Source organism: Manis pentadactyla, chromosome 11 (assembly GCF_030020395.1).
Source record: "Manis pentadactyla isolate mManPen7 chromosome 11, mManPen7.hap1, whole genome shotgun sequence".
In the NCBI taxonomy this organism is placed as follows: Eukaryota; Metazoa; Chordata; class Mammalia; order Pholidota; family Manidae; genus Manis; species Manis pentadactyla.
In genome coordinates this window covers 26291833-26312442 of record NC_080029.1, presented here as the reverse complement: position 1 = coordinate 26312442, position 20610 = coordinate 26291833, and the positions used below count along the sequence as shown (strand labels likewise).

The following is a 20610-nucleotide window of genomic DNA, read 5'->3' as shown; positions in this document are numbered from 1 at the left end:
TCTGGAACTAGTTTGGGGTAGATGGAATTTCCCAGTCTGGTAGAATGCTCTCAGATATGTAGCAAAACTAGAAGTAAAAATTTTACTAAACTAAAAGTCCAAAAGCCTGCATTTGACTGATGTTTCCACAAGTAGTATCTCTCACTGTATCCACACCACAACCCCCTAAGGTGGAGCACGGGGAGCCTGCCTGCACATGCAGACACAGAGGCTCGGACAGTTGAGGGGCCTGTGGGAGATTGTACAGGATGCAGAGCTAGAGCCCTGGTCTTTGACCTGCGCCCTGCCCTGCTGATTTAATAGTCAACTGCCAAGTAGTTCCTGAGGGCCTAAAGCCCTGCAAGATAGGTACCCACGTATAAGTCAGGCAACACTGGTCCAGAGATAGTTTGCTGTGAAAAATAATTCACAAAAATCCGCTAATAACTAATCAGACAAATGAGAGAAAATCACTTGGATTCAATGCAATAAATACTAAATATGAGCACCTACTGTGAAGAAAGTAACATGCTGGGCACTGAGGTACAGAGAGGGTGACCTTGATAGCCCCTGCCGTCAGTGACCTAACAGACTCAGAGAAAAGTCAGCAGGGAGCACGCTGCACGGTGGGTAAATGTCAGGTACTGGGAATGCACAGAGTAATGGTAGCCACCATTGGCTGAGCATTTACTCTGTGTCAAGCATAGTTCTGAGTGTTTTACAGGTAATAAGTCATTTGTTCACAAAACAGGCATGTAATTTAGGAACTGTGTTCCCCCGATGCATGGCTGATGAAATAAAGGCACAGACAGATCATGAAACAATCTTAAAACCTCACAGCTGGTGGATGGCGGGGCAGTATTTGGTGCAGGCTCTTTAGCCCTCCAGGAAGGCTTCCTAGAGGAGGAAACGTCCCTGCTGAAGTTTGAGTGTTGACAAGTCAGCCAGGAGAAGAGAGGCATGGGGTGCAAAGAGTTCCAGGAAGAGAAACTCTCCTTGTGCAAAGGTGGGGTGGGGGGTGGGAATGTGTGAAAACATGCTATGTGGGAGCCGTGTCAGTGTGGCTGGGGACTAGGGCATGAGCAGGGAGTGGTCAGAGAAAAGGCTGTAGGGGCAGCAGGGCCAGGTTATGAGTGTAGGGAACTCGGTCCTGAGAGCAATAAGGAGCCATCAAGGAGTTTTAAGGTTGGGGTGCAGGGGGGTGTGTAACATTATACACCGTAAAATGATTGAAGGATCATTGAGAAGCCTGTTTAGTTGACCTGTATCATGGGGATGATTACATGCATCTCATAAGCTTACTGTGAGGATTAAAGGAAGCAATAGAGAGAGAAAGGCTTTGTAACTACACCCAGGTCAGGTCGTACTATGATTAAAAGCATAAAGACTGTTCCCTGCTTAAAATCTTGGAACCTGAATTCAGGAAGTATTTGATGGATATCTACTCCCCCCGCCCCAAAAAAGAAATCACTGTGACATGGTAGTTAGTTTTAAGGAAGTAAAATTTCTACATAAACTGTTACTCACCGAGAGAAGTGGGTGTCTAAGAAAACTGTGCACTAGTTGGAAAGATTTCCACAAGATACAGCTGTTAGAGCCCCTTCAACTCTTCAAAGCTGCAGAAGTTTACTAAGCATGGAATTGAACTCTGTGTGTTGTCTGGCCGAGGAAGCTGGACATTTGAGGGGCCAGGCGGGTCATCCTTTTCAGCATCTCGATTATGAATTACTGTTTACTAACAAAGTTACTTAGAAGGTTTTTTAACAGCTGCACTGAATTTGGTATCAGCATAAAACCACAGAGCAAAGAGAATAATTTGTACGTCTCTCTGGCTTCTGATATCTTTTTCTCCTGCTTCTATGTTAAGATAAACGTGACCTTATTAGACAGACTGCTACTCACTGCCTTTGTCTCCAAATGACTCTGGGCCTCTAGACTGCCTTGAATTTGTTTCTATTCTTGAATTTGTGACTTGCCTGGTGTTCTGATGTTAAGCACTGGTGAGCATAATATAGTCTTAGGCATTTTCCATACTACCCAATGAACATTTTACCTTCAGTATAACAGTAACCCTGGTAGATAGTTATACAGCTAGTAAACAACCACCTGGCACTTTGGTGTTTCAACTACAAATCATGTGTTTTCCTGTATTACACATAGATTTAAAGGAGTCATTCTAAGGGTTCAGAAGGGTGTCCTATAAAAGGGAGAAGGTCGCTGTTAGAAACATTTTTCTTCAAACAGTCCACATGCATCAGAAAGTTTTCAGTCACTGAGAGTTGGGAGGTTTGTGCCTATATAGGAATTACTAAACTGACTTTGAAAGGAGTATAGCCCCTGTCTGCTCCAGTTAACTCAGTTGGTTAAACATGATATTATTGAGTCCATGAATATTGCACATCTTTTTCCTGACCCCTTCACCCTTCTCAAGTACAGCCAACCTGGCCTTAGAGCCATGTGACTTTGTTCATCAAGCAGTCTGAATAAGATAGTGGTTCAGCCTCAGGGCACTGTTGAAAAACAACTCAGTTTTTTCCCACTGATGATGGCCTAGTGACATTGTTTTTATGATGAGCATTAAATGAGGCCATGGATGTGAAAGCTCCTAGCAGACTGCCTGGAATGCTCTGTGAATGTTACTCTTCCTTGACTTCCCCACCTCATGCTATGTATTCTGAGTTTGCTATGGAAGGGAGGGTGTAGAGTCAGCAAATTTGGAGATTTGAGAAGGAAGCTGTAGTGAGGGCCTTTGGCCTTCCTTCTTTATAACTGTGATGTTCTACTTGCATTCTGAAGTAGTAATGGTGAACCGAAATAGCAGAGAGCAGCCGATTAGATACCTGGCATTTCTCCTGTGCTGATCTGATAGTGCAAACTACCATTTGTAGAGGGTGTGAGGACATACCAGCTGCCCTCATCTTTGCTCCTTAGCTTTGCCTAAGCCTTTCTGGTCCTGGAGCCCAGCCTCTACCCAGCCATCCCCACCCACATTTTTTTTTTTTAATCTCTTATTGGTCCAGAGTTCATGGGAGGGCCCACCACCATTTGAACCCCAACACTGGGTTTCATTTACAAGAAGTAAGAAGCAATGCCCATGTTAAATATTATTTGGGGCCTGAGTGGAACACACTTTAGCTTTCTGCTTTTTGCATGGGCATGGGGCAGTAGCATATCAGTGTGACTCTGCATGCCCACTTCACTGTCTCTCAGTGACACAGAGAACTTACTTTAATAAAAAGTAAACCCAGGGGAGTTTAAACCCCAAGAATCTAGTCACTTTAACTTTTTAGTTAAAAAAAAACAAGTGATATCATTTGCCTGGCAGCTCTCAATGGAATGACCTATTTTCACTGTCAGATCCTCATTCTTTTCACCATGCATTATGTACAACTGTTAGAGATCCCGGCTGGATCTGTAGTAATAATAGATTAATAATAAAAAATAAAGCTCTTTAGATGCTTGCCCTAGTGTCTTATGCACTTCATTGGTCTCAAAATGGTCTCTCCCTAGAGCCAGGGAATAAGAATTTGGGTTGATTACCCACTTTTACACTATTAAAAAGCAGAAGTGAGAGCATGGATTTCATATTTAGCAGGAAATGGGGCATCAGCATCTGGGAGAATGATGATCCCCTAAAACTTAGTTTTTCATTTGACCTATTGTCCTTTCAGCCAAGATCAAGTGAAGTGTTAAGTGGGGATTCTTTTTTACATTTTTCAGGATCTTTGGAAGCTCCCCGAGTCATTTTCGCCAGATCCAAACCCTTGCCCACACAATCTGGAGCCCTTGCTACAGTTATAGGACAGAGAAAATCAAAGTCGGTTAAGGTAACAGTAAGAGTAAGAGTAAGAGCATATTTTTTTATTATAACTTGCTGACTTTATGTAACAGCAGGAGACTTAATAGCTACCAGGAGAAGTGATAGTTTCTCAAAATGACAAAGAAATTGTCATCTTATAAAACCAAAGCTCCAAAGGACTTTCCAAAACGGGGGGTCCAAGTTAAGCTACCACTAGCTTGCTTCTGTAATGGCCTACCAGTAGGTGGCGCTGTGGCGGTAAGAAATTTCCTTATTATCATGGAGGCTTTTGTTTAAAAATATGGGGACATCGAGGCCAATCAAAGAAATAGACTAAAGCCATAATTAAGTTATCACAGATAACGTGTAACAGACTATATTGGAGAACATGATATTTGAAGGTCAAATTTACATTAACCTCTAAAGGGAATGAATATTATTAAAGATATTTCTTACAAAAGAAAGCTCTTAAAACTAGAGTTGGGTAGTTTGTGAACTGGACTTTCAGACAATGGGAGACAGGGAGGGAACAAGTGAGACTAATTAACCATGGTTTTTCCTGAGTTAAGATAAGCATATGCTAGAATTGAAAGCAAAACAAACTGTTAAGTCGCACCTACTACCCATCCAAAAAAAAGCTCCTTCCTTGAAGGACTGGCCTGATTTTATCTTCTGAGGCTGTACCCACACTTCACCAGCACTGACCCACAGTGTTTTGTTCCCAGCTATGGCCTTCAAAGTTTTCCAGAAAAATTCTATGAAACCGCAACTTTTGATGATTCCTGTTTGCTCTACCCTATACACGAAAGCATTAGTGGCACACCTGCTAGGAGCTTAATACTCTTCTTACCTCTAAGGGAATATTTATCAACTTATTTGAGAAGCATTATTCATCAAAATACCCCAGGAGAGCAAAGGAGGGAGGAAAATTATTTACCCACCACAGGATTCATTTATGTTGGATCAGAAAGCTTCAAATATCTCTCCCCAGCCCATCTAAACTCCTTACAGCAAGGAATGAGAAGAGAGAAGGGAACACGAAATCCATGGCCTGGTCATCTACCAAAATGCACCAGAGGCACTGGAGCCCACCAGAGTTCTGTTAGGGGTACATAGCCAGTGGTCCTTGAATTCTGATACTAAGCAGCCTATCCAATGATGAACAACTAATAAAATAGAGAAAATTAAAGTAAAAAGGTCAATATTTCCTACAGGAGACTGGCAGCCAAAAGAATAAATGTGACATCAAGCTCCAAACCAAACTGATGGTCTGCCAAAGAGAACTAATGTCCATCCATTTCCAGACTGTGAGACTTGGACCAGCCACAGTTGTAATATCACTTTCCTTGAACCTATTTCATTAGTATTCTTTACAATCCACCCAGAACATTACATGGCAAAATAGGATCATCAGCCGAGAAGCTCTGGGAAAGAGCCCCATCTCTCAACACTTAAATCTTTGTTGCAAACACAGCCCCGTTGAGCCTGAGCTGCACATTAGCTCGGGATGCACGATGCTGTGCTTTGTGATTAGCTGACATGGTGAGACCACATTCCAGGTGCGTATGCGCTCCAACGATTCTGAGAGCGGATCAGAGGCTCTCAAAATCTCATCTCCCACCAGTGAGGCAAAGCTGCTGGAAAGCTCCAGAGGCGGACTGGGCAGCCTGACAGCTGGCAGCTGGCAGTGGGCTGCCTCTCCTTGAGCAGGGGAATCAGGTAGTTTACAGAGTGAGGAGGCAGAACCCCAGAGCCCACAACCCATTACCTGGATGCATGCTTTCTTCCTGTTGTGGATACAGTGTGGAGGGAATCACTGCCTGGACAGAGATGCCTTCAACCACAGTCATCACCAGTTGTAACAGTCCTAAAACCGCTTCATATGTAGGTTTAGGCAGTCAGGTTAGATTAGAGGATGTGAGGTGAGTTTGCATACATACATGTTATATGAGACTGAGAAAACATCAGTGGTCCATACCAATGAATGAAGGAGCTGCACTGAAAATACTGGGGACTAAAAACCTTCACCACCAATATGCTGCCCCAGGAAAGGACCATATTTAAATCTATAACATTGTTCCATGTCTTCTTAGATTCTCTATAATCTATTTAGCATCTATTCGTCATAGGACCCACTAAGTGTATTTTCTGTATTCTCGATGCTTTGGCATTTGGAGGCCTTAAGAACCGCCCCTCCCAGGGCTGGGTTATTCCTAAAGATAATAGCAACTTGCCCGTGAGCCTGCCTTTCATAGAAAACCAACCAATCCCAAGTTTATATCCCCAACCACCTCTAAGTATCCAACATTTCCCATGCCCTGACTCACTCCAGGACCAGATACAAGGCACCTAGAGGCTACCACTACAGCCCAGAGCCCCCAGAATTAGAACTAACCAGTCCTAAATCATTTACCCTGACCTGCCTTGCCTTCCTCAAGAAAACCCTGAATAAAGCTCTGGCCTAGCCTTTCCCCTCGCTCCTGTCTTCTGTCTCCTGACCACACTGGTGTTTTCCCCTGTGATCATGTGTGGCATGTCGTGTGCCCCTCTCTGGGACCTGGAGTATAATCATCTTCCAGCCAAGTCTCGCTGTCATTTCCTCCTGTGGCCGCACTGACTTCCCCACACCATACCCACCATGTGCTTTCTTAGGACAAGGATCAGTAGGAAGAATACTTTTAATTTGCAGTACAAGGAGCCAGGAAAGCATCTAAATCAATTCGGCTTATATCACCAAGTTGTAAGCAACTGGTCACAGCACTTTGCTGTAGGCTGTACTACACAAGTGATGTTTGAGCAGTGTGTGTTTCACTAGCCTCAGTCTGGCTGCAGCCACACAAGAAGGATGTGGATCCCTCTACATGGCAAAATTGTCTGACTGTCAGCCTTTGAAATTTCGTGCTTTCCTGTCCGGAGGCCTCTTTCATTTCATTTAGTAACTGTTTCTACATTCAGAAACAAAACTCAGGCATGGCTGAACAACCTGGTTGGAAGTGGGGGAGGAAACAAGCTGGCTTTTAGTTTGAGGGCAAGTAGGGGGATATTTCTAAGAACCTATTCAAAGGGGGTTCATTTGCCTCAAAGAAAACCTATTTCTGAAACTCTCTTTCTGAAATGGATTAAGAAATGGACTACTGAGAAAGATAACATCTGAAAATTGATATTGTCTCTTGCTGAGCTGGCACTCTCCCAAGAGGAGTGGTGATTCTTCAATTGTTAACAATTACTACTTTGTTATAAAGAGACAAGGGAAGTGCACTGGCCCCTTTCTCAAATTACGGTGATATTACAGAAGCACACACGCCTCCTGGAAAGTAGTGACAAGAAAGACCTCAATTGGCCCCACAGGGAGCTATGAAACTGGGATGGCCTTTCAGAGTTGTGAGCTTTGGTGAGGGGGCTGGGAGACAGTTTTTATACATATTCAATATTGCTTCCTTATTGGATATGGGCTGCCTGGGGAGAGGACTTGGTAGTGCCCTTAGGTGAAATTCCCAGAGATGCCTCGAAGCAGCAGTGGAGGTGGGGAGTGAAAAAAAAAGGCTGTGTCTGTGATATCCCTCTTTGTATGCTCAGGGTCGAGCATAACACTTGGTGCAGAGCAGGCCTGCCATTGAGACTTGGGGTTGAGTGAGTTAGCAATTTTCCCCCTCACCTAGAGAAGAGAAAACTAAGGTGCACTAACTAGGAAATGCCCCAGTTCACATAACTGACAGGTGGTGAAGCCACATTTGAACCCAGATTTGACTGCAAAACCCTTGCGATTAGTGACTGTAGTAATAAAAATAATTTTATTGAGCACTTGGCATATGCCAGGGACCATGCCAAGCTCTGTGTATTTGTCATATTTTATCTTCTCTAGCCCTACAAAAGTAGGTGGCTTTGTTGTCTGTATTACATATGAGGAAACAAGGCTGAGAGAAGTTAAGTGACTTGTCCAAGCCACACAGTCAATTTTGGTGGAGCTGAAATTCTAACCCAGGCAGCTTTATTCCAGAACCTGAACTGTCTCGTCATGTCAAAACTCTAGGTTCCTCAGGGTGATTCCATTTTTCCAGCTTCCTCTCCTAATGGACCTAAGTGGCTGGTGACCCGGCCCTCCAGCCTGTACTTCCCCGAAGTGCCTGGTGTTATCGCTAATTGCTCAGCAGGGGATTCCTAGCAGTGTGGGAGCATATGTGGGTGAGGTGGCTTGCCTGTAATCCAACCATTTATCATTTCTTTTTTGGATGGAGCCAGACCTGAGAAGAGGGAGGATGAGGATCAAGCGGGCCTCCTGCCTTCGCTCCCATGGGTGGGTGGTGGATGGAGATCATCTTTCCCACACCTCCTGAAGACAGCTCTGAAGGAGCAGCAGTTCACATTGGCAGAGGCAACTTAGATGGGGATGAAGCAAGAAAGCTGGGACCTCTCAGTAGAGGGTAGATCTGAAGGGGTGTGGGGCAGGGGTTGGGAATCACCCATGGATTAGCAAGGAGAGTGTTCCCTGCAGGAAAGAAACTCAAAACATAAGTAAAGGATTTATTTTTGTTAACAGGTCAAGAAGTTTGGCAACAGGAAGTCAGGGCTGGTGCAGCTCTTCAGAACATAACCAAAGAGCTAGGCTCCTCTCTTCTGCTCATCTAACCCCAAAGCATTGGCTTTTATTTTTTTGGTCATAAGGTGATTCCTGTCCTCCTGGCATTGTGTCCATGTTCCAGGCAAGAAAGGGATGTAGGGGGTAGGGCAAAAGACAGATGCCAGCTAATTCTGTCCATTTTAAAAAAAGCTTTCTTGGAAGCCTAGTAGTTCCAACTAATAACCTCACTGGCCAGGCCTGGATCCCATGCCCACTTCTCCCTAGCAACAAAGGAATTTGGAGAGGTAGTCTCTTGGCTGGACACATTGCCTCCCCAAGCAAATTGAGGTTCTCTTATTGAGGAAGAAGGGAAGAATGGATGTTGAGAAGTATCCATCAGTTTCTTTTACAACAGGCTTCCTTCCCAGAGTCTCCTGCCCTGTTGAACGGAGTCTATCACCTTTTTTGCAGCCCCTCTCCACCAGCTTCTTGACTGCTGAAAATAGAAATGCCATTCCTTGATCCTCATTTGCCCCAGACCTAGTTTTTAGTACATGGGGGTGGGGGTACCTGTTACCTGGAGGTTTCAGAAACACATGAAGTCCTCATTTTCCTATAAGAAAGGTCATTCATTATAAGTGAGAAAGATGGAAAAAATGAGTCATAGAGAAAAATCCCTATAAATGTGTTTGTTAATCAAAATGATAAATTTGCTCTAGTATAATATAAATTTATGGTGTATCACTCATTTACATGAATTATTCACAATTTGCTCCTGATTATCCTGCACCAGAGTGATTATGTATACTCAAATTATGCCAATTAACTTTTCTTGTAAGTTTAATTTTATTACAATACTAAATTATGTTCATGTTTGTTGTCTTCCTAAGATTTTGTTCCCTATACAGCTACTTTAAAAACAGAGAGAATATTAATGACTCCTGTTTCATTTAAAGAAAAGCTCCCTTATGCTCAGATTTTGCTGAGATTCTCCAAAAAGAATCGAGCTGGAGCCTGGTAGTAAAGAGGCAGAGGATTTTAAACTAACAGTGAATACAAAGCTACAGTAATCAAGACAGTATGGCATAGGATAGATCTGTAGAATATAAGAGTCCAAAAGTAAATCCATACATCTGCTTTCCAACAAAGGTTCCAAGACAATTCAGCGAGGAAAGAATAGTCTTTTCAACTTGTGGTTGAAGAGACTGGTGGTGCTAGAACACTTTGTTATCCATATGCAAAAGAATGAAGTTGAACCCCTACCTCATACTGTAGACAAAAACTAACTCAAAATTCGTAAAAGATCTAAATGTAAGGGCTGATTTAGAAAATTTCTAGGAGAAAACATAGCAGTAAATCTTCATGTTCTTGACATTGGCAATAATTTCTCAGATATGACACCACAAGGCACAAGCAACAATAAAAATTAAATAGTTTAGATTCATCAAAATGAAAAAACTGTGTGCTTCAGACTCACAGACTTCCAGGAAGGGACTAGCAGTTACCAAAGGGAAGGGGTTAGGGAGGGTGGGTGGGGAGAGAGAGAAGGGGACTAAGGGGTACTATAATTAACACATACAATATAGGTAGGTCACAGGGAAGGCAATACAGCTCAGAGAAAACACATTAATAACTCTATAGCATCTTACTGTGCTGATGGACAGTGATTGCATTGGGGTGGGGAGACTTAATAATATGGGTGAATATTGAAACTACAATGTTGCTCATGTGAAACCTTCATAAGACTGTATGTCAATGATAATTTAATTTAAAAAAAAACATGTGCTTCAAAAGGCACCATTAAGAAAGTGTAAAGACAACCCATAGAATGGAAAAAAGTGTCAAACATAGCTGGCAAGATATTTATATCCAGAATATGTACACATCTCTTATAGCTTGACAATACAAAGACAGATAACCCAATTTTTTAAATGAGCAAAGGATTTGAATAGATATTTCTCCAAGGAAGGAATACAAATGGCCAATAAGCACCTGAAAAGACGCATCGTTAGAGATTAGGGAAATGCACATCAAAAACCACAGTGAGATGCCACTTCATACCCATTAGATGACTGGGATCAAATGGCAGGTAACACAATTGTTGGTGAGAACGTGAAGAAACTGGATTGTTAACACATTGCTGGTGGGAATGGAAAGTGGTACAACTGCTTTGGAAAAAAGAGTTTAGCTGTTTCTCAAACAGCTAAAAATAGAGTTTATCTGAGCCAGAAATTCTACTCCTAAGTGTATATCCAGGGGAAATGAAGACATATGTCTACCTAAAAGCTGAACATGAATATTCATAGCAGCATTACTCAATAGCCAAAATGTAGAAACAACCTAAATGTCTGTCAGATAATGAACAGATAAACAAAATGTGATATATACCTACAACAGAATATTATTCAGCCACAAAAAAGAATGATGCACTGACATAAACTGCAATATGGATGAACCTTGGAAGTGCAAGTGAGTAAAGCCAGTCACCAAAGACCACAGAGTGCATGATTCTGTTTATGTGAACTATCTGGAATAGGCAAATTCAGAGTCAGAAAGTAGATTACTGATTGCCCAGGGCTAGGGTAGGGGAAGGGAGACTGTGGAGTGACTGCTAATAGGCCTAAGGTTTCTGTTGGGCATAATGAAAATGTTCTAAAATTAGATTGTAGTGATGGTTACACTAAAGACCACTGAGCTATACACCTTAAATGTGTGAATTTTACTAGTGTGTGAAACATCTCAAACCTTAATAATGTTAACAGTTAATATCTGCAAAATAAAAAAACAAAACAAAAAGCCCTCAGTGTAAGCAGTTAAACTGTTTTATTTCTTAGATAGCCACAATCTTTAATAAATACTTACAGTGCCTCCTGTTCATTAATTCAACAAATATTTGACTGCCTCCTTTGTGCGAGGCCTGCCGTAAGGTTCTGGGCAGAAAGATGCCTGGGCACAGCTTTGCCTCTGGCTTTCTAAGTTTCCAAGTAAGGTGGTGTGCCTGGGAACAGCAGCTGTCCCTGGGCCTGGCCTCACTTGCTTTTGTCCCCGTTTGGAAAGGTGTCAGACTCCAGGGTATTTCTGTTGCTTTAGTCAGCACAGGGCAAGGAGGGCCTTGACTATAGTTTCAGAGCCTTAAGCTTCACCTCATGCTTCAAATCCAAGACAGAGCAGCTGAGAATGGGACTAACCACGCCTCCAATTGCTTCTCTCCCATTGTTAATCCCTTTAATTCTGCTGTCCACAGGCACCCCTCCCTTCACACTGCTCTGTTGCCCACTTGTGATATGATTGAACAAGTGTTCTGGGGCTTTGAAAGGTGATTCTTAGAGACACCTTAGGTGACCCAGGCTCTGGCTGGGCGGATGCTCTTGATGTTCATTACCATGGGGCACCAGAGATCCAGAGATCACTGAGCTAATACACTTTCCAGTCAACCCTGTCCTGAAAAGAAGGGAACTGCTGCTGACACCCCCTGAGTTGCTGCCTAGCTGCCAGGGTCACTGGGAGAACATTTCATTGCTAAGTGCGGACAGTGAGAAACCCCGAGTCCTTTTGGCTCAGATAGAAGAGTTTATTCTCTGACACTTGAATTATTAAGTCACTTTAAAGCATGACACAACTGGCTTTGTGATTATTGTATCATACATTGCATTTCTGCTTGTCAGATGTTACAGTTTATTTAAAACTTCATCCATCTCTTTCACAAACTGAATTTTATGCCCCACCCCACCCCATAAAATGTCACTTTTCACAGAGCCCTAGAATTATACTAATCTTAATTTCTCTCTCCAAATTGACAAATTTATTAGGGTCCTAAGATGTTCATTACATTTACAAAAGCATACTTCCTAACGGCCTGTGGACAGAGAAGTACAGCTGGTGTTAGTCACTGTCATGCGTGCCTCTGTCCGTCACTCCTGTGGCCCTGGTCCTTGCAGAGTGTAAGGAACGCCTTTTCTCCCATCCCGGGCTCTCCCCTCATTGCTGTAGGAAGGGGAGTAGCAGGAAATGGGATCTGCCCCGGTCATGGGATTTTTGAAAGAAACAAAGCATGATCTGATGAAGAGCAGGTTAATCCTGCTATTTCATTTCCCTTTCAGAAAGGGTGGGGGCAGGATTGTGATATGAAGTATTTGGTTTCACATCTGTTCCAGGAATTATCCTCGGCATAAATCCATTTTTCTTTTAAGCATCCTAAAGCATCCCAGAGAGCTCCTCCTCCTATGTACCCTCCCCGCGCCCACGTTGACTTCATGGCCACAGAGCAGCTGACAGACTCCCAGAAAGATCATCTTCTCATTGCTACAGAAGGAGGGAACCTCTAAGTCTTGGAAGTCAGAATTTCTGTGGGTCAGTAGGTCAATTTTGTGCTGTGCTCTCCATGAAGCATTTAGGAAGAAAAGTACGTAGCGTACCAGCAGTGGCAGCACGGGACGAGGACCCGATTTGACAATCAGAGCACCCGGCTCTCCTCTCAGCTGTGCGGCTCTGTGTGTGATCCTGGGCAAGTCACCAAACCTCTTTGGGCTCAGGGCCCTCTGTAAAATTTGGGCAACGTTTCCCAAAATGTGTTCTGCAAAATACAAGTCTTCACAGTCAAATAAGTTTGAGAAATTCCATTTATGATATGCCATTAAAGAATCAGAGTATATATAGGTATATTACAGGCTCTGAGGAGTCTTTTTCAATAAAGAAACTTGTTTTCATCCAGCATTTCTCAGATTTATCTGAACTGGAAGTCTTTTTCCCGTATTGCTGATTGCCATCGTGACACTGTGAGAAATGAAATTCAACTCCAAAATGCTGCAAATCTATAATCTGTTACATGCCGCATTTACCAACTTCAATTTAAAGTAACTTTTCAACTTTCAAGTCTCATTCATAGGAAAAAGAAAAATAATTTTATATGTGGCAAGGTGACTTGTGGTTTTAAAAACTGTACATAAGAGTCAAAGCAATTATTCAGACCAACACAGGCTTGCAATTAGAGTTTTGAAAAAGTTTTCTGTAACTTCTGTTTTCCACTTCCATCTTTCAGGTATTCAGTGCTCTCATACGGCCTTTGGGGGATGTGGTGGGAATTTTCTGTGAATTAATTAATTATGTTCAGCAACTATTAGGTGCACCCAAGGAATAACAAACAAATCACAAGATCCCTAACCTTAATTCAAAGAACAAACTTACATACAAGGTAAAATAGAATTCCATATTTTAGAGTGAGGCAAAAGAATGGTTACAAACTCATATTTTGAGAAATGTTAGTATATACTATTAATTAAGTATCTACTGAGAAGATGCAAAGAATAAGGAATTCAAGGCAGCCATGGAAGTAAAATAGGAAACAGAAAATTCAAGGAACAACTAGATCAGAGGTTAAATGGGAGAAATATGAGGGGGAAAATTGTGAAAATAAGATGAGGCAAAGACAGTAACTTTAGTACCTTGATAAAGTGGCAGTACCTGGTATAAATAATGAGGCCAGAATTAGCCACTGAGTAAGATCAGCCTTAGCCAGAGAATCCGAATACCCTTAAAAAGCATGGCTAATAATAAATTTTGTAAGAAATAAGTAAGATAGTTTACTTAACCAATCAGAGAAATATCATCCCCATGTTTAAAGGGTTGGTCTTTAATAATATATTGAGTTTTTAGTAATGTTGGCTTTACCCTTTCTCACCTTTCTGACAGCATCTTCTTCATGTCTTTTATAATAAAAATCTCTTCATCCTTTGCTTACTTGTGCATTTCCTTGGGAGCCTCTCGAATCCCGTCTTTGGTCCTCTCCTGTAGTTTCCGCTGACCTCCATATTTGACCTGTGCCAATTCCAAACCTGTTCCTTTAGCCAGGGCTGTTATATATGTCTCGACAGATTAGTTGTGCACTGCACAATTCCAGAGGTGCCATGTACATAAACCATGTACATAGCAGTCCTTTCCCCAGCCAGACTTCTCTCTGGATCTGTAAACCCCGGCCACCAGTAGGCATCTCTCCTGAATGTCTCGTGTTCATCTCCAGCCCAGCACATCTGAAACTGAGCTCATCATCCTCGCAGACGCACCCCTCCTCCTGTCCCTTCCTCTTCACCTCCATCCAAAGGGAAACCAGAAACCTAAGAATCTTTATAGCTAGTCCCCACACCCCACATCTAATTATCAGTTATTATACCCTTCCCTTTAAATACTTCTCTGATGTCCAGTGTCATTCATTTCCACTGCATTAATTCAGTCACAAAGCACTTTTCATTTGAATTACTACAGTGTTTTCCATGCGGATCTCTTCATCCTCCGTCTCATCCTGCCTTTATTCTCCATACTGCTCTTTAAGTGTCCTTTCAAAAACAATTATAATTGTGATACTTCCCTGCTAAAAAGTCCTCAAAAGTTCCCTGTATAGACTCCTTAATTGGGTAGCCAGAGCTCTTTATAGTCTGCTGATATTTTCCATCACTCCTCCAAACACGTATCTTTAAATTCCAGTCATGTAAACTGCTTGCCACACCATCTCAAATTTACATGTTTCCTCTTCACAGAAATCCCGTCTGCCCTTGGCTAGCTCTGGTGCGTGCTTCCTTCCATCCCCAGATCTTGTCATGTCTTCCAAAATACTTCACTGACCAGAGTACCCACCTCCATTCTTTCCTATCAACTCCTATAGTAACCTTTGCCTTCCTCTGTAACAGAACTTGATAAAGTGTGTTATTTTACTTATTGGCCTCTACCACTAGACTGTAAACTCCCAGAGGGATTAGAAATTATGTCATTCACTTCTTTATCACCAATGCTTTTCACAGGGTGGGGCATACAATAGGTATTCAATAAGTAAACAGGATAAAATACCACTTTCTATTGCTATTATACAATTTAACATTCACCAAATAAGTCTCTGGACAGTGTTAAGATCAACTACACAATGTTCATATCCTGTGCATCACAGGTATTTGAATGAATACTTCTGTACTTTCTCTCCCCTGGACTTCCTGGGGGAAACAGAAACTGCCATTTTTGCAACCCACTCCCAGCTGCTCAGGGACCGTTCTTTCATTCACTCAGAAACTTAACATGGGGACAAAAGGGGGATATAATAGAGTACCTATCTTTAATAAGCTAAAGATGTTACATCTCCTGCTCACTGTTAAAAAGATGGAGGTTTACATACAAAAATCTTCTGTAATTGACTCAGTAACATATTAGGGTGTATTGCCTCTACTTTATGAATTGACCATTTTCAGAATGTAGCTGTTTGCTTATATCTACTTTTCATTCATCCTAACACAGCCCCCACTGAGGGGAAAATGTAAAATAAAGTGTCAGTTATTTATTTATATTAGCATCTTGAATGCCAGTAAAAAAAGGATAATAAACAAATATTCAGTATATTTTTAATCATTGATGAACTCATGGTGTTGTTTCTAGAATTCCTTAACATTGTTAGATTTTTCCTCAGTGATTCATAACTGTGGGAGTGTATTAAAAATCACCTTTTATCAAAGAAACACAGTTCAAGACCTCTTCTCAGGCCTGCCGGATCACCTTCTCTGGTGGTAGAATATGTCCTTTTAAACTGTGATTTTTGATGCCCTCACCACCCCTGATCCCACTCCCAGCTAAAAACCTATCTTCTCCTTGGGCAGGAAGCCATAGCAGTCCAGGGCAGAGAAGCTAAGTTCTGACTGGGACTGAACAAAACAAGGTTTGAGTGATGAGAAAGTGATAATAGATATTACTTCCCATACCCATCATAATTCACAGTCATTTTCATAATATTGGTGGAAACAGATAACCAATGACCTCATCACCATGAATAAACATCGTATGACCACCCTCTGAGAGAAGAGCTCTGGTCATGGAAAATAATCACTCATTAAAATGTTTTATAGTACATTTAGAAATGTGTTAAGATGCTTTTTTTAAAAACAGATCATTTTTCTTAGCTGAGTCATATACCAATAATAGGTATGTGTAATACTGTAATTGTTTTTCCTTCCTCTTGCCTCCAGGATCTACCATCTGAAAACAAAAGAGGCAATTTTGGAGATGGTCAAATGCAACTTTTCTTTTAACACTATAAATTTATTAGCAAATTGTAGAAGAAGAATATTCCACCTTTAAAAAAAATCTATACTATATATACTCGTATTTTTATTTGTACATTCCATAAAAACGAAAGTTCAGACTTGGAGTCTGAGATATTTTCTTGGTAATTGAATGCACTAATAAACTAAATGGGTATTTATATAGATTGGTTTATAAAAAACTAATGTGAAATCTTATTTTCCACACACTCTACAACCTGGATAATTCATAGTTGATAATAACCATTACTAGGATATGAGAGGTTAACTCCACCTCTTGATCCCAGAGAGCTGTAGGCCAGACCTTTAGAATTCTCAAAGCAGTGAGGTCTCCTTCCTTATTTAGTTTTATAGGCTCCTGGGACATCAATTTTTAAAGGCCCAGTCAACAGGTTACAGAAATCACTCAAGCTAAATTTTTATTAGAAAAAAAATTCACAATTACCCTTTCCTATGAAAATACAAACTTTAAAAAATATCTTCAGCTGGGGAGGAAGAGCATAGGGGGTGGAGCAGAGCACTTGAAAGATTTTTGCAATGTGTATATGCATTCCTATGATTAAACAGATTTTCTAGTGCTTCTGCTGAATAATTAGCATCAATTACCATTTCCAAAGGCATCCAAATTTATTAGAGATAATTGGCCAGGACTCTGATGGAAAGAGTATCTGGAAGACACCTATTGACAACGATTTCTATTTTTTTAAACATTTTGACTCATAACTTCAAGGAAGGAAGATGCAAACAACAAATATACAAGGTGACATGATACAGAAGGAAAAATCGTAGACTTGGATTCTATTATCACACCTGCCACTCAGTTACTGCAATCTTGAACAAGTTAGTTAACTTCTTTACTCTCAATTTTGCTATCTGTAAAATGGAAGTACCTTCATTTGGAAATATTTTTTGAAGGTTTGCTGTCTGTCAGGTGGTTGCTCAGCACCTGCTATGTCTTCTTCATGGAGTTGCTGTGAAAACTAGAGGAGATGATATTCCACATGAAAATATTGATAGTTTTTTACTATCAAGTGACACCTAGAGCAGTCTTAATCTTTAGTCATCAAATACTTCATTATTTTTGGCAGAAAAGTACACTGATTCATTTGCAGCAGGGCTTGAAGCAAAGAAAAATGTGTCTTTAACCCTAATTGACAAAAGAGTTCAAGTTGCCACAATATACTTTGCCCAAGCATTCCAGTTAATACAGATTTCTCTTTGTTGGTACATGAGGTTATTGGTTGTATTATTTATCACTGCATAACACATTTTACCCCAAAACTTATGACTTAAACCAGCAAACATTTGTTATCTCACAATTTCTGTGGGTCAGGTGTTCTAGCTCAGCTGGGTACCTCTGTCACAAGGTCTCTTCACAAAGTTGTAGGCAAGCTGCCAGCTGGGAGCTGTGGCCTCATCTGGAGCCCCACTTGGGGACCTGTCTCCAAACCTACTCACATGGTCGTTGGTGAATTTTTTCCACTTGGGCTTCTCCAAAGGCCTGCTGTTCTGGGCGGAATGTACCCTCCTGAATTCACATGTCAACATCTTAACCTTTGGTACCTCAGAGTGTGGCTGTATTTGAAGGTAGGGCCTTTAAGGCAGTGATTAAGTTAAAAGGAGGCAGTTTGAATGGGCTCTAATCCAATCTGACTGTGTCCTTATAAGAAGAGGAAATTTGGGCCCACAGAGATGCCAGGGACGCACTCACACAGAGGAAAGACTCTGTGAGGACCCAAGGAGAAGGTGGCCATCTGCAAACCAAGTAACGTGGCCTCAGAAGGAACCAAACCTGTTGACACCTTGAACAGAGAGTAAATTTCTGTTGTTTAAGCCACCCGGTCTGTGGTGTTTTGTTATGGCAGCCCTAGCAAACTAAGAGCTGCCTCACAACATGGCAGCTGACTCCCCCCGGCGAGCAATACTCAACAGAGTGAGAGAACATCCGAGGCAGAAGCCACAGTCTTTTTATACCTTGATCTTGAAAGTGATGTCCCATACCTCTTGCTGTGTTTTCTTTGTTAGAAGTGAGTCAATAAGTCCATTCCATACTCAAAGGGAGCAGATCACATAAGGGCATGGATACCAGGAGGCAGGAATTACAGGAGGCCATTTAAAGGCTGCCTGCCACACTAGTTTAGTTCTGTTTTTAATAAGAGACGAACAAACTGGCGATTTTTACATGATAAAATTCAACCTTATCACATACATGGGTACCCTGACTGATAAAATCTACAGACCATAATACCATTCTGTGAAGCCAAGACTATTCTGATCTGGAAGATAAAAAATTTTAACATTTAGGACCAGGATTTTTGGATAAAACTGAAGAGAAATGGTGCAATGAATCCTTAGGTCTATTTCTTATACAGTGATCCTCACCTTGGACGCATCTCAAGAGTAGGTGAGGGTAAAGGGCATGGGAGAGAGCTAAGGTTTAAAAATAAAAGCATAGTCAAACTATTATACAATTTTATGTTTGGAAAGTGAGAAGAAACTTATAGTTTTCATAAAACAAACTACAGAAAATAAAACTGAAAAATCTTGACTGATGGAGCATAGGTCATAAAAGGTTGACAGAAACTGCTCTAATCATTCTTTTATTGTTAACAGATAAAAAGAGGGATGAAAGATAGTAGGTTAGAGATGGACATGCAATGAGCCATAATACCCAGTGCGACGGTACATTTTAGAAAATCCAGGGAAGACTAATAAAAATGATTAGTGGGCTGTATGGATTAGTTTGGAAGGTAAATGTAAAGTAACAGACATATTCAAGAGCCTTTCAAGAACTAATAGAAAGAACCTTAAAAAGAAGGATGTATGATAGTTGAACCCAAGCCTTAGTTCAAAGGATCCAGAAGACATCTGCCTTGTGGTGATAGCGAGCTGATACCTGATTCCTCAGTCCATACACTCTGTTTCCAATAGCTTTAGCCTCTAAAATTAGCATTGTTAGCTTAACTGTCTTGTGCCTGTCTAATGATCAGAGTCTATATGGAAAGCTGTCCTTATTCCCAACCAAAGTTCATCTTCTTTTCACTCCTAGCCCTCTTTTTGATTTTTTAAATGATGCTAATAGGAGGTTCAATTCTCCCTTTACCTTTCAGGGCACTCTAAGACCTCTTGCTTATAACAACATCTCCAGATACTAAGTTCCAATAATTTGGCCTCTGCTTCATCGGAACTCCCCCTCGGGTGGCCCTTTGTTTTGAGAGAGGAAGAAGCTGTTTCCTGTTATCTCCTGGTTGCATGATAACAAGATGACAGACTGGGCCCATTTCAGTTTTCCTATCAAAAAGCTGTGAAACCAGAGAGAGATGGTAAGAGGATTTCACAAGATGACCCACACTAAAAAGGTGCCTTAGAATTTCAGTAATATTTCTATGGATTACTTAAAAGAGTCCTCCTGAAATAGAAGTTTATGTTAGTATGGAACAATTTCTGAGATAATATTTCAAGTAAAAGATTTAAAAACCCACTGTAGGCTATGATCCCTTTTATATAAAAAGGCAAGAAGGAATCTAAGTTTATATATGCATAGTTTGTCCTGAGAAAGACACACACACACTCTCACAAACCAACCAGTAAACGGGTCTGGGCCAAAAAAGATGCTTTTAACTCTATACCCTTTTGTATTTGATTTTCTTCTTTAATTTGTGAAACCAAAATGGAAACACAGATCTTAAAGAGAAAGACCTTGAAGTAGCGAAATTTACTACATAAAGCCTTTGCATTCATGCTGTATTCTCTCACAGGATAATTTGAGTTTTCCAGTTCTCTCTTCTTTTTGTCATTGTTTGAAAAATCATGACAGTCATGGCAGCTCTCTGTGGAGCGCCTGCTGTACCCCGGGTGTTGTCATTTTTACGGGAAATTTTTTTCACTTAATCATTTCAATAATCACACGAGGAATGTTTCTTCCTCATTTTTTAGCTGAGACTTGATGTTCCTTCTTCTGGTTCTTCTTAGAAAGTAGAGAGGACACAGTTTCAAGATTAATTTTCTACCAAATACTTGACTAACACTTTGCTTCAGAAAAGATCAGGGTGGCCCTGCTTCTGAGGGGTACATTGGGTCAGTTCTGCCCTGGGATTTTTCTCCTCTGTCGTTTTTTTCTCTCTGGGTTGATTATTTTTTTCGTCTTCAGAACTTCAGCTTTCACCTTCATTCAGTGACTCTGATGTCTGAGTCTCCATTGG

The 20610-nt window shown here is 41.2% G+C and overlaps 1 protein-coding gene across 18 annotated transcripts in view; it reads left to right on the top strand.

Moving 5' to 3' along the window:
• Positions 1 to 20610, top strand: part of TTLL5 (tubulin tyrosine ligase like 5) — a 277550-nt gene that overhangs the window by 239251 nt on the left and 17689 nt on the right. For 14 of the 18 annotated variants that reach the window (XM_036913100.2, XM_036913097.2, XM_057488298.1 and 11 more), the window contains one exon: positions 3700 to 3818. The exons of 2 other annotated variants lie outside the window; for them this stretch is intronic. In XM_036913100.2, the coding sequence (XP_036768995.2) occupies positions 3700 to 3818 (119 nt within the window). Of the gene's footprint in view, positions 1 to 3699; positions 3819 to 19518; positions 19732 to 20610 lie in introns of all 18 variants that reach the window. 2 more of the 18 variants (XR_008992440.1, XM_057488294.1) reach the window with 2 other exon arrangements.